Source organism: Sinocyclocheilus grahami, unplaced genomic scaffold (assembly GCF_001515645.1).
Source record: "Sinocyclocheilus grahami isolate Dianchi unplaced genomic scaffold, SAMN03320097.WGS_v1.1 scaffold72.1, whole genome shotgun sequence".
Lineage (NCBI taxonomy): Eukaryota > Metazoa > Chordata > Actinopteri > Cypriniformes > Cyprinidae > Sinocyclocheilus > Sinocyclocheilus grahami.
Genome location: NW_015505251.1, coordinates 165,752 through 180,219, shown reverse-complemented (window position 1 = coordinate 180,219; position 14,468 = coordinate 165,752). Strand labels below are relative to the sequence as shown.

The 14,468-nt window shown below is 37.7% G+C and overlaps 1 protein-coding gene across 1 annotated transcript in view; it reads right to left on the bottom strand.

Annotated features, from left to right (window-relative positions):
• Window positions 1-14,468, bottom strand: part of LOC107585599 (glutamate receptor ionotropic, kainate 4-like) — a gene marked incomplete at its 5' end in the record, with an annotated part of 199,736 nt that overhangs the window by 23,297 nt on the left and 161,971 nt on the right. Inside the window, 2 exons of the mRNA XM_016272688.1 lie at window positions 2,021-2,224; window positions 10,783-10,890. Of these exons, the coding sequence (XP_016128174.1) occupies window positions 2,021-2,224; window positions 10,783-10,890 (312 nt within the window). The remainder of the gene's footprint in view (window positions 1-2,020; window positions 2,225-10,782; window positions 10,891-14,468) is intronic.

Here is a 14,468-nt window from a genome sequence, read left to right as displayed (position 1 = left end):
GGATGCAATTAGACTCATTGGCCACTCTCAAGGTCAGCTGTATAGAGCATACTTTGAGGGAACAAATTGAGACAATAATAAGATTAGGCACTTCTTTCTTTATTTCACTAATGGCTTTGCCCTCCATTAGCTTGTGGAATTAAGACGGATAACTTCTCAAAGCCTCTCCGTTTTTGAATGCGAGAACGTAGGCTGCAGAGAAATGTTCTGGTTTATGACCCTTTCCCCTGGAAATATATGAATATCGCTGTGGCCTTTTTGTTCATTTCTGAAAATTTACTTTGCCCCCTCATTGCCTGCCAAAAAACGGACGAATAAATCACCAGCACGCCGTAATTCTGCGACTGTTTTTAAATAAATAACATTTCCGCTGAAAAGGGCAAGCGCTCGTAACTAAACAGTATTTGCGGCATGCAAGATTTCCATCTCATCAACGGGATGTTAGCGGCTGTCAGAATGGGACCAATACTCTTCACGCTTCACTGAGTCTTTTTAAACACATCTGTGTGTGTGTCTGTTATGGGATCAGATGGGCTAATTGAAATTCATTAGGATGAGGGACCTGTAACTGGGTTGGAGGCATAAACCATATTGTTGGTTAATCTGGATCACCTGTGTGGAAGCAAGTAAAACAATTTTTAGTCTGGCTTTAAGGCTTCCTTCCTTTAATGAATTATTGAAATGAGCATTTGAGAGTGAATAATTCTAAGCTAAAACAAGAGGAAGCAGACTGTTTCATGCCATGTATTCAGAACAGCAGAAGTGGTGTGCTTTGAAGGAAATTCATACTACATGACTGTTCTAGATGCCAGAATAACCAGGGGTTAAGTTGGGAACCATAAAATCTGCCAGTGATTCTGTTGACAAGCTACTAGACAAACAAACTGCCAATAATGTTTTATCCCCCTTCCTCAACAAAGCCATTCTGCTGACTGAAACAGCTTTTTATGAGTATTGTATACAGTTGCCTGATTAGAAATGACAATAAATCGCTTTTATGCTTGGTTTTATCATATTTATAAAAATATAAAGTACACTACAGTTCAAAAGTTTGTCAGTAATATTCTTTTTTTAAGAAATTAATACTTTTATTCAACAACGATGCATTAAATTAAATTTCTTTTGAACTTTCTATTGATAAAATAATCCTTAATCCATAATAAAGCATCACGGTTTAAGTAGCACAACTTTTTTTAACATTGATAATATAGAAAATTATTCATGAGCACCAAATAAGCACAGTAGAATGATTTCTGTAGTAAATTCAGCTTTGCCATCACAGAAATAATTTGCATTTTATTTATTAATATTAATTATAGGGACAAATTCTCGCATTAGCAACTAATTAGCAACTAGTTGCATATTAGCATGCATATTACTAGCATACTGGCTGTTTATTAGTGCTCATAAAGCACATATTCTGCATGATCATATTCTACATAATGTTACCCAATACCTAAACTTAACAACTACCTTACTAACTATTAATAAGCAGTAATTAGCAGTTTATTGAGGCAAAAGTTGTAGTTAATAGTTAGTTAATAGTGAGAACTGGACCATAAAATAAACTAAAGTGTGGCCATAGTATTAGTATAGTGTGTGTATTTTAAATTACATTTCACATTGCTAAAGCTAAAAATTGTCAGCTTAAATTTGTATAGCTTTTTTCATTTAGCCGACGATTAGAGAGCTAAAATTTGAACCTAATATAGCTTTTCAAGTTAACTACCACATATTATTACATGCACACATTTTAAATTACATATCACATCAAATTAAACAATTCTCTTTACTTGCCTTTTAAATTAGATATTGCTTTATATTCCAGAAGCTAAAAATGGTCACACTGAACATTTTCCTTTCTTTGTATCTTCAGTCGGCAAGCTAACAGCTTTGTCTACTAGCTAATGTAGCAACATTTCACAATACCAATAATCATCAGGCAGCAAAGAAAGGGGGAAAATTCATGACACTGCAGTGCTGTTCTGATTAAACCATATTCCCTTGTGACGTCACTCACCCTGCTGATGAGCTCTCCCACCATGCCTGTCCAGGTGCTATTGGCGCCCGACACTCCGTACACACCGTCCCCAACTAGTCGAATGCGGTACTTGAACTTCAGGGTATCTGCCAACTCCTTCAGCATGTCCACGCAGAAGCCTTCGTAGCGCTCGTTCCCTTCAAGTTCCTGGTGATTGGCTCTCAGCATTACATATGGATTCTCCTGTAAAGATATCATTGGTGTTATCGTCAGCACTCACACATCTTAACACACTCTGGGAGCACTTCTGTATCAATCAACACTCACTTTTGTGTGACAAATGATTGTTTGAGTTGGCAAGTCACACTATGTTTCCAATTTCCATCTAAACTTGTAAATTTAATGTGCAAAAATTGGAATATCGCACCGTTTCCATCCCATATGTTCAAGAGAACAAAACCGAATGAAAATTCCTTCATAAGAAATGACTTGCACCTCAGAGTGTGCAGACGAAATGCAATAACAAATGCTGTTATGTTATCTTGCATTCAGAGGCGGATGCTTGATGTTTGGGAACGCAATGGTGTGAGACAGTTCTGAGATGTAATTATCCCAAACTATTTTGATGACAGACTTAGGCTCAGGCATTTCAGAATGACTAAACCAACATATGAGATGTTGTACAATGAGACCGGTCCACTGGTTAGTCCAGTTATCCACTCAATGTTCTGCTGAGGCAAGAGGTTTTATGTTATGTATTAAGGAATTTATTCTGTATGTGTTTCTGTTGTAGTTTATGCGCATGTCTTCTTTTTGGATAAAAATAATGATCTGCCTCAGTTGAACACATTTTATACGCATTTTATTATTTTATACACTTCTTGACATTTCCATCCAGAGGTTTTTAAACGCAATACAAGTTCGCATAAAAATACGTGGATGTAAGCATAGCAAAAGTTTGGACACATAAGGCTCTGTGACTAATGTGAGCCCACCAAAAGACCAAGTTTCTAATTTACGGTTTGTTTTCTCATGCTGCCCAAAGACCAAACAGATTTATTAGGCAATCTGTGGTCAAAATAAAGGCTTTGCAAACATTTCATCCCGCCATCTTTCAATAAACACTGGCTGTGCCCACCGTTATACATTGGGATATTTCTAGTGTGCATGGTAGTGGAGTATGTTACTCTCATTTTCAAACACTTTGCATAAATTGAACAGAACATTGCCATCTTGGACATAAACAGACACTACAGAATGAAACCAGCCATATAAAAGCTTTTCAAAATCACTTTTTTTTTTATAACTGAAAAAAACCCTCAAAAAAACACTTTGTCTGATGTGTTGCGTGCGGTAAGACAGACACTAAAATGGGTCTGTTGTACTTAAGATTTGTTTAGTGCAGACTGGTTGACTGGAGAGAGTGTTTCATTTTCACCAGTAAATCTGACTCGCTCCACTCCGATGCTTTGAGTGGCAATCTAAAGAGCTGAGGAGACTTTTCAGGCTTTCGCATCGCCATGGCAACACTTTCTTCTTCTTTTTTTCTACCTGCTTGTCTGGTCCTGCATCCCTGATTTTGGATGTGCCCAGTGGCCATGATCCAGCTGGCCTGAGTATAGCAGCAGCTGGGTCTTGCGGCCTGTCAAACGAGGGGAAACGTAAATGGACATATTCTGACACTTCAAATAAACCTGAACCCTATTAACACGAGCCGCTCATATGCATCCAAATAACACGGTAACTGTCCTTTCACCTCATTTGTATGTCCATAAAAGCCACACGATGTATTTGCAGATAGATGTGGGCACCTTGGACCTGTCGGAGCAAACAGCGATATCCCATATTGCCGTGGCACAAAGAGGAACCGCTTTGGCCTAGAGTCTGACACTCTATAAATGCAAATCCTTCCATTTTGTTCATTAACTCGTTGAATCATCCACGCATGTTACCGTCATGCCCCGCACTGACACCACTGCGGTGGTTATGCAGAAAAGCACAATATAAATGCAAATTTTCATTGCTTACAGCCTGCTGGAGGCACTCAAGTATTGCAGCCGGACACTTTCTCTCAAACTAGGCTTATTAAAGAGTAGAATTTCATGGACCAGTTGCATATTAGACAGACAGTTTCAAAGAATGGAGGAAAGCTAATAAACAAACCTTCTGGATTCAATTAATAGGTCTACGCACTGGGTAAGAGAAGTCATCGATGGCTTCGGGTCATTACGTGGTGCCCATAATGGCCAGCTAGCCTCTGGTCTGACTGATGATTAAGCCAAAGAAAAGGGAATGATTACACATTCATACTTAATAATCCATTATAAGCAGAATCTATGAAAAGACAGAGGAAGAGGAATTGAGGAAGAGGAGGGAAGTAAACTCCCTTACAGAAATTAACCGTGGTTTTACTACAAAAAACAAAAACAAAAAACATGGTTACTAGTTAAGCTATGGTTACGACAAATTAACCATGTTTACAACACTTTTACTATAATAAAACCCTGGTTAATTTTCTTAAGGGCTCTGACACACAGGACCAGGCTTTTCGCCATCAATATCAGAAATTGAGCTCTGGCAGCAGTCGATTCCATCAATCACAGCATTTTACCAAAAATTAAAATTAAACATTATCCATTCTTTTGTTTTCAGTCCTTGGTTAGCAAGCTAACAGCTTAGACATTACAGCTTAGAAATGACTTATCACATATTACAGAATCTATACATTTGAAGTTAAACATTTTGGTGTGTTTTCAGTTAACACTCCGTTAACAAGCTATAGCTTAGCCTTAGCCTTTTAGATTACATTTCAAGTAGAAGCTAAAAAGCTACAGAATCTACAAAAATTTAACCAGCCTGTTTTCAGTTGTTAGCAATAACAACTTAGCCTTGCTGAACCTTTTAAATGACATATAACCATATTTAACTTAACATCAGTAAAGCTAAAAATAACCAAATAAAACATCTCTGCTTTCATTGTTTTCAGGTAATCTTTGGTTAGCAAGCTGGACTGCATTGTAGAATAATGGTTAGCAATAATTACATATCACATAATGTTCCAGAAACTAAAAATCCACTAAATGAAACAACTCCTTTTCTCAGCTAGCCTCTAGTCTGATTGATGATCGAGTGACAGAAAAATGGAGCGACCATATATTTACATATAATAATCCATTATTAGCCAAGCCTATGAAAAGAGGGAGGAAGCAATTGAGGAAGAGGAGCGAGGTTAACTGTGAACACACAGGACCGGTCCTGGCGTATCGCCATCAATCTCAGGAATGGAGCTCAGGCATCAATCAACTGAGTGAGTGCTGTTCAGGCCAAGCAATCCTCTCTTCCGAGCTTGAATGGTTCCATAAAATCTGCAGGTCACATCAGAGAAAGAAACTTTCCGTTTAATAGCGCAGACTGAGATTAAGGGCACTTTGAGTGTCACGTCTGCCAAATGCAACATTCCTCACCAGTCTGGGATCTGCAGCAGATTTGATTCTATTTGTTTTCTTGGAAGGCTGTCAGCTGATGAAATCCATTTTACAAATATAGCATGGCGGCAGTCTGGTTTGGTGCGTTTGAAAAACAAACACATTAAAGTCAATCTTACTTCAAATCAAATCTCAAAGCTTTTTTTCAGAAGGTGAAGAAAAATTGGATTTGTGTGTTAGCATTTCTCAGACGTTCTCAAAAAACCTGAATGAGTTTGGTAACTGACTGGTGTCACGCCCCTGGACCCCTGGTTGTGTTTTCCCTCCCCAGGTGTGCCGTGTTCCCTTTAATTAGTCATTCCTTGCACCTGTGTTTTCCCAATCACCCAGTGTTCCCAGTCCTTTCAGTTAGTGTTTGTCGGTCCTCAAATGTCATTCCTTGTGTTCCAGTGTCTCCTATGTTCCCCGTGTGATCATTAAAGACTGTGAATTGAAGTTATCTCCGTGTTTCCTCGCTCCTTGCCTCCCGAGAAGTGTGACAACTGGTCCGCTACTCCCTCTTTATTTATGCCTCCCTTGATTTTTTTTATGGCTTACAGGGGGTGAATGGCACTGAAGATAGTCCACACAGAACCAGCTCTGCCTGATAGTAGAACAGAAATTGGTCACAGAGGTGGCATATTACATGAAGATAGCGCCTCACATTTGATATTTATTAACATTTCCAATTGCTCTGCGAATAAAGGTTATCTGCCACTTTTTGAACACAATAAAAGTGGTCTGTCCACTGAAGATGGCAAGCCTGAGGTTTCATCATGACATTGTTTCTGCAATCGTACTTCTCCATGTTTTCAGAAAGACCATTTTATCGCCATCATTGATTGCCGTGAGCGTGAATTCAGTGAGGACTTTCTTTTGAGAAGATGCAGTAACACAGTCTCCACTCCATGTCACATTATTGTCTTCTGCTATTGCACCCATACAGATTAATAATACTTTGCCTTTTCTTTTTTAAGATGGATTCTCAGAGACAATTCTGTCCGGTAAAGGCTTACACGACCTTTCACAGTCATTCAATTCATGATGTGGCATTTTGAAAAACACTGCAGATAGCATCACAGAAAGGAGATTTTAGAGAGTGAACGGAAAGTGAACCCAGTTTCACAATATGTATTTGAGCTTAAAAAAGAAAAAAGGTCTTGACAATGGCTTTATCTGAGAAAGCAAGCAGTTGTTGAAGGGAAAGCATATCAAACCAAATCAAATGACTGCACAGAAAGGTTGAAAAAGTATTAAACACAAATAAAACAACAGCGTCTTGTATTTGCACACGCTGTCTGTGTTGTTTTAGTATTTGAATCACTAAGGGAATTATGCAAATCAGGCATTAACTCTGTCAAACAGAGCTCATGTAGTGCCTGGTTGAGTTGGATGGCGGGAGGTTTGTGAAAAGAAGCAGTTGCATTACCACATGCCGAAGTGGCATAACTGTGAATTAACCTCTGGCCCCATTGCCCACTGCTTGACTACACACAAAAGTTTTTGAACCAGCAATGATTACAGGGGAGACTGTGGTCAATTTTAACACACTAAATTTCTACAAGTTAGCACTAAACATGCCCTCAATGAAGTTTTCTCTGCAAAAAAGGAGTGATAAATAAATATATAGTTTTATATAAAGTATAATTTTTATAAAACAGTTTTCAAAAGAGTCCCACGTGTAAGTCTTAAAGGAGATCCTCCCATTTAAATCGAGTTTTTAAACCAGAGGGCTGAAATCAGCGTAGAAAATCTATTTCTAAATTACAGCAGTTTTTAATAATCCTACAAACATTATAAGTGGACTTCAGGAAACTTTATAAAATAATTCATGACCCATTTAAACACATATTATTCCTCACAGCTAAAAGAATTATTACCATATAAAGGTCAGAAATTATTCAGCAATATTAATGAGTATTAAAGCAGTAAGAGTTCTCTAATACATGTGAGGTAAAGTGAGCTAATATTATACCATATATTAAATAGGATATTATGTCTTTACCAAGTCTGCAAATTGCCACCAGTCTATCAATGGCAGAGTAACAGTTTTTTTTTCTCAATCAAAGGCTGGGTTATGAAAAGCAGAGTAAAAATTTTTTTTTTACAAACAAACATGAGTTATTTGTGTTCTCAATCAAAGCACTGAATATCTGGCTCCTTCTGCACATGATATAATGCCAAAGGCATCAAGAGCAGCTACAAAACCCCGCAGAACAGTTTGTACAGTTTAGACAGCTTTACCACTACAAGCCAAACCAGCTCTAATATACTGTCTATCCTTACAAAAATGTTAGATCTAGCCCATATCACCAAGGTAAAATTTAATCTGTGTGTTTGTGTGTGTGCTGTAACTCCAGTGATGACAAAAGCTCACAGCAGTAATGAAAACGCTGGTGGAGTAGTCCACAGGTGCTGAGTTCTGCAGCATGTTTTCAACTGTGCTGCGTTTACCGAGATAAAGCAGACTTTGCAATCAGCCTGTGATGAATGGGCCGTGATAGAGCTGAAATTGCTCTTTGGTGGCTCTTTAATGCGGCCAAAGTCTTCGTATATCTTTAAAGTGGAATAAACACACGGTGCAAACTTCTCCCCCATTCTCCCAGCTGCCACATCATCAAGCACATTAACAATAAAAGATCTGAGAGGAACTAATCGTTCCACCTGTATTCCATTCGTTCTTTAGTGAGACAGAGACGCACAACCTCCCCAACATAATTATCTCTATTTCACTTACAGTACCGCACAGCAGTTTGCTTTCATAAACCTGGTGAAAACAACAGCATATGTGTGCTGATGTTCCCACCAGGCTCTTCAACAAACTTTAACGAAGGATTGTTCTGGGTTAAATCAAACTTCAAGTCACCATGAAATGGAAGCTGCAATCTTTTCTTCCCTACTGTGACGTATATATCCAAGTCAAACAGCTTCTTGAACGAGAAAAAATGTGGGGTGGGACTTGACCACTTTGTCCATCAAGAATAGATTGGATCGTTGGATCGACGTCGCTAATATACCCCCTATGTCATCCAAGATAATATGTCTTTCTTTCTTCAGTCGAAAACAAATGAAGGTTTTTTAGGAAAACATTCCAGGATCTTTCTCTATATAGTGGACTTCAGTGGTGGCCAATGGGTTGAAGGTCCAAACTGCAGTTTCAATGCAGCTTCAAAGGCCTCTAGGAATCAGGGTCTTACCTAGCAAAAGGGTCGGTTATTTTCTAAAAAATAAATAAATAAAATAAAATGTATATACTTTTTAACCACAAATCAACCTCACACATTATGTAATCAACCATGCATGACGTAGGCGAAAGTACCAACCCAGTGTTTATGAAGCAAACATGCAAAGAAAGTCAAATGGCCTTTCCACAAAAAGGTAAAACAATGATGTCGGACGATTTTGAAATTGGAGGAGAAAATGAGATGGAGTTTTTCCTACACTACCTTTTTGATCTGGAGTACACAGATGAAGAGCTAACTATGCTTGACTTTTCCAACATGATTACGCAATGCGTGAAGACGCACATGCACATCGCAGAGCTAATGCAAGACAAGCATTTGTGGTTAAAAAGTATATACTTTTTATAGGAAATGACCAATCGTTTTGCTTGATAAGACCCTTATTCCTTGGCTGGGATCAATTTGGACCTTCAACCCCTTGCCACCATTGAAGTTCACTATAAGGAGGAAAATCCTGGAATGTTTTCCTCAAAAACCTTAATTTCTTTTTGACTGAAGAAAGAAAGACATGAAAATCCTGAATGACATGGGGGTGAGTAAATTATCAGGAAGTTTATATTCTGGAAGTGAACTAATCATTTAAAGATTACAAGTGCATATAAATAAAAATAATGTGCATGGATAAATAATTTATAATAAACACCGAAATGTTTTCATTATAATTAAGAATTGCCCATTTTGATTTCATGGTGCCTTTAAGCTCAAATGATGGCATTTGTGGTACAATTCTGGTTACTTCAAAAATGAATCTTTTCTCTTTTTTCTAAAAAAAAAAACAAAAAAAAAATCTGGTTTACAGGCAATTGCAATTACTTCCAATGGATGTGAATGGGGCCAATCTGTAAATGTTAAAATACTCACTGTTTCAATAGAATAGCCAAAATCACTTAACCTTTTCTGTGCAATGTTATAGCCAAATTTACTACTTTTTTACCAAGTAAAAAACAACCATAAATTTTACCACTCAAAGCAACTACAAAAATAATACTCAACAAATGTAAGTGCTTTTATAAAATTACAAGCTTCACATTTCTGCTTCTAAATTCTCCAAAAATTGGGTACATTTACTTCCATTGTAAAGGCCCGTTCACACAAAGATTATAACTATAAAGATAAAGATATAGTTCTAAAAATTGTTCTCAATATTAATGTATGACAGAGTCCACACCAACTATAACTATAAAGGCACAGAGAAACGATATCATTGGAATCACTTTCAGAATGATTTTTTTCCCAGCTGATGAACGATAAAAACATTGACACTCAATCAGAATCAATCCTGCTATAATGAGCTTGAGAATTTAAAGCTTAAAATTTAAAATTTTAATAGAATAAACAGATGTTATCTTTATAGTTATCGTTCTTGGTGTGGGCTTAAGGGTCTCAGTCATTATTTTACAAATGGTGTTGATTGAGCTTAAATTGTAGAGAACTTGGAATATTCCTTGAAGCAGCATCATGCTGGTCGACCAGCGGTAAGTTTAGCTGGTAAACAGCATGACTATGCTTGTCTTTTCAGCAGTTCTTCATACTTATCATATCATTCATCAGGTGTAAATTGAACTGAAGAATTTTTCTCCATCCGTCCTCAACACGGCTGCTTTAAACCAGCTATTTATTGGCTTTCGAGCGCTTCATTCACCTTGCATGGCCCCTCTTCATTTGCAGTCTCTTTATTCCCCTCTCTTTTCTAGTGAGGGATGACCCAGCCAGATATGCGACATCCGGCCTAAGGCTGCGGAGAGCCTCTTTTTTCTCATCACTATACAGTGTACGAAAAGATGAGAAAATTGCCCCTAGATAACAGCCTAGTGGATTACATCTTCAATTGGTGGTTGCTGCTCCAGGAAATGCTATCACACGCATACTTGTTAGTTTCCACTCATCTCAGAGGAGAAGAGTCTTTATTTAGATCAGTGCTGAACCCTGAGGTGATCAGAGACTAGACAGACCGTTTCTGGAAGCTAAAGAGAGACTCTTTCAAAAAGGAGCAACTATATATCCTTTCCAGGGGGTGTGTGTAAATCTCTTGGCTGAATCAGTAGGGTGTGTCCTCTACTGAGGAACCTGGACCAGAGCAGAAGATAGGACTTACCAGGATGGTAGTTATGGTGAGAGTGGTGTTGAATAGTGTGTCTGTCACGTTAAGTGATGGAAGCTTCCTCTCCATGGACAGTCCCTGCTCTGAATGCCACTGACCAATCTGTAAGAGAAACACATTGAGAGTTATACTAAGCTTTTAAGCAAACTATGTGCAGCAGAAGATCCGATGACATGAAAGAGCAACCATGAAGCCTTAAAGGGATAGTTCACCCATAAAAGAGATTTCTGTCATTTACTTACTCTCAAGTCATTCCAAAGGCAATAGACTGTCAAGCTCCCAAATGAACAAAAAGCACAATGAAAGTATCACCAATGTATTAGATTTCATGTCTTCTGAAACTACACAGTTTGTGTGAGGAACAGACCAAAATGTAATTGGGCATTCACTTAAAGGGTTAGTTCAACCAAAAATTTGAATGAAGTTACAACAATACTTTTTGTGTGCAAAGAAAACAAAAATAACCAATTTATGTGGATCTATTTATCGTGGTACTCTCGTGAATGTGCAGCGGAGACTGTTAACATATTCTCATAGCTTCATAAAATTACAGTTGAACCTCTGATGTCATGGACTTTTTTAACGATGTCCTTACTACCTTTCTGGGCCTTGAACGTGGTAGTTGTGTTGCTGTCTATGCAGGGTCAGAAAGCTCTCAGCTTTCATCAAAAATATCTTCATTTGTGTTCCTAAGATGTGAACGAAGGTCTTACGGGTTTGGAACAACATGAGGGTGAGTAATTAATGACAGAATTTTCATTTTTGGGTGAACTATCCCTTTAAACTCATAGCTGTCAAATTTGATTTGCTTTTGCATATATTCAAATATGGCACTTCAAATCATGTACCAGTTTTGGCAATGATGCCAATCTCCATTGGTTCTTGCATATCTCATGACTAACTGCAACAGTATGAATGTGCAGATTTGTGCATAAAATGTTCTATTTAACATTTCAAATGTCGCTTGTTCCTAATAAATCCTATACAAAATCACTTTTATATGGCTACAGAAGACCTGGAACAATACATAAACAAACAAAGGTCACATGAGGAGGGTCAGAAATGAACTTTCCATTAAGGGGCAATATTTGCCCCCGGAACTGATTTTCAGGGCCATTTTTTACTTTTGTATGAGCAACTTTGAGTATTTTTTTACACTGTAATAATGATTATTAATAAAATACATAAAACATTTTTTTGTGTTTGGGGAAATGGAACATCATTCTTATAGGATACACAGAGAAAACAAGCAATTTTTTAATTGGTTAATTACTTTTTACTCATTAGAAAAGCAACATTGGTAGCATGAAAACCAAAACGGTTATTCAAACTACTAATAACCAGAGGTGGGACTTTCAAGTCACAAGCAAGTCTTCAAGTCATATCCCAAGTCCTCAAAGAGTTAAAGTTAAAGAGATAATTAAGTAACTAATTAAATGATGATTGAGCATTAGCGATGAACACCTGCTGTTAATAATCAACATCACTGAAGAAAAGAGAAACACAAGAACTACATCTGAATTTAGCAACAGCCTTAGATGAAATCAACTGAACCCCCCCCCCAAAAAACCACACAAACACACGATGCCACCATAATTGTGGTCAAGGTTTGCTTCAATTGGGCTCTTGACCCTTATACTAATTCAAAGTAATTTGCTTCTAAGAGATTGCAATGTTGTTTCACAGCAAACATTTGTGCATTTGCTGAATCAAACCTTGAAGTAGCAGATGAGCTTAGACTTTCTGCCTATAATTCATGATGAATGAACGGCATAAAGTGGTCTCTCTTTGGTTTATTGACAGATATTACTGAACTGTGAAAAAAGAAAAAAAAGTCCCACTAAACAAATACCACCGTAATGCTTCAATATTGAAAAAAAAGAAAACTGTATCAACTCAGGCTTTTAGACATGAACACTTATCATATGATCCTCAACAGTGGTGACAATAATTATTCATACTGCAGTGCATGATGGGAGTTTTTACTATGGTGTTACCCAGCATGCATTGCAGCATGAAGCATTTTGTTGATTGTCACCATTGTTGAGATTCATATGCTGGTTCTTGATGTCTCTGTGTGTCTAAATAGCACTGGAGATCACATTTTTATATGGATTACAAAGATTGAAAATTCATTCATAGTAACTGTTAGAGCAGCACTTTGTCTTACATGCTGTAGTTTCACAGGGTTGATTATGCAAAACCTAAACATATAACATGTTTTGAGAATAATCAGGTAAGCTCATGATAACTATCTCATCATATAAAAACAGCTAATAGCTGCTCACTGCATAGCACTGACCTCTCTGCGTCACAACACCTCATGCATTGCAATAAAGATGGATCTAACACAAGGGTCAAGAGCCCAACTAAAGCAAACACTGATCTCCATGATGGTGCCATCATTTTAACCAATAAAACATCAACATCTGATCCTCTGTAATTCTCAATAACAGCAGATGTTCATCACTAATGCTCAATCATCATTTAATTAGTCACTTAATTATCTCATTAACTTTAACTCTTTGAGGACTTGGGCTATGACTTGAAGACTTGCTTGTGACTTGAAAGTCCCAACTCTGCTAATAACTTATACACAGAAAGTGAGAAAAGAACATTCTCCATCACTGAAGCGGCCCGTGACTTCAGTCTTGCACAAGTTATGCACTCTGTCAAAAACTGTCCTTATAATCACTGAAACAGAGATCATACTTTTAATTGGTTTTATCATGTCAACATTTGTAATAGATTTAATTCAACAGTATAGGCACAGTTTTTGCTGCTTTATTTTGAACTTTGGGGGTATTTTTGTTTATTTTAGTGCCATTTTTGTCATTTTGAAACAAGACATTCCCAGACCCTATTCACTTTCATATTAAGAAAAGTGATCAGGATATGATTCAAAAATTCACTTTTTTGTGTTCCACAGAAGAAATCAAGTCAAAATACAGGGGAGGCACAATGGAAGACACATAAGGGAGAGTAAATTATGACCATTTTAATTCTTGCATTAACTATTTCTTTAAGGCTCAATGTCAGGTGAAGGAGAATGTGGAAGTGAGCTCGTCGATGCACACACACAGAACAGTCAGAACACCTTAAAGGAAGTGGCGAAGGGACATGCGCTCAATCAGAGATGCAACAGAATGCATTCATTAACTCAATTACACCCCAATTCTCTGAAGCGAGCCAATGTCCTCATTATCATTCCAGTTTTGGCTGGCACCCCCTTCGCTAGACCGCCTATATGGGGCCACACTGCCTTTAATGGGAGGTTGAGTTTCCACCCAGCACACATGGCAGTCCTAAATCACCCATCATTTTTATTTTTTAATTATAATTACAAAGCGGCATGGTTCATTGGGCCTCCTGCTTGAAGTATTCTGCAGAGGTGTTGTTCTATTTATCTTCCCCTCCGTACCTTATCCCTAGCGTTTCCATAGACCAAAACGAGACAGGGGAGGATGATGCAGCACTACGCTGGATCTAAAATTACCCACTCTCTGAGATATGAAAGTGTCGAGGGCCACAAACAGGGGAGAATGTGAGCAACAAGAACTTTTTTTTGTTGTTGTTCAAAGTGAGTGTAAGAAGCAAAAACAATCTAGTAGTGTTATTCTAAGGCCTTTATGGATGCTGCAGCCACAGAACCAGGAATATTTCTCCAAATCCTGCGTGCA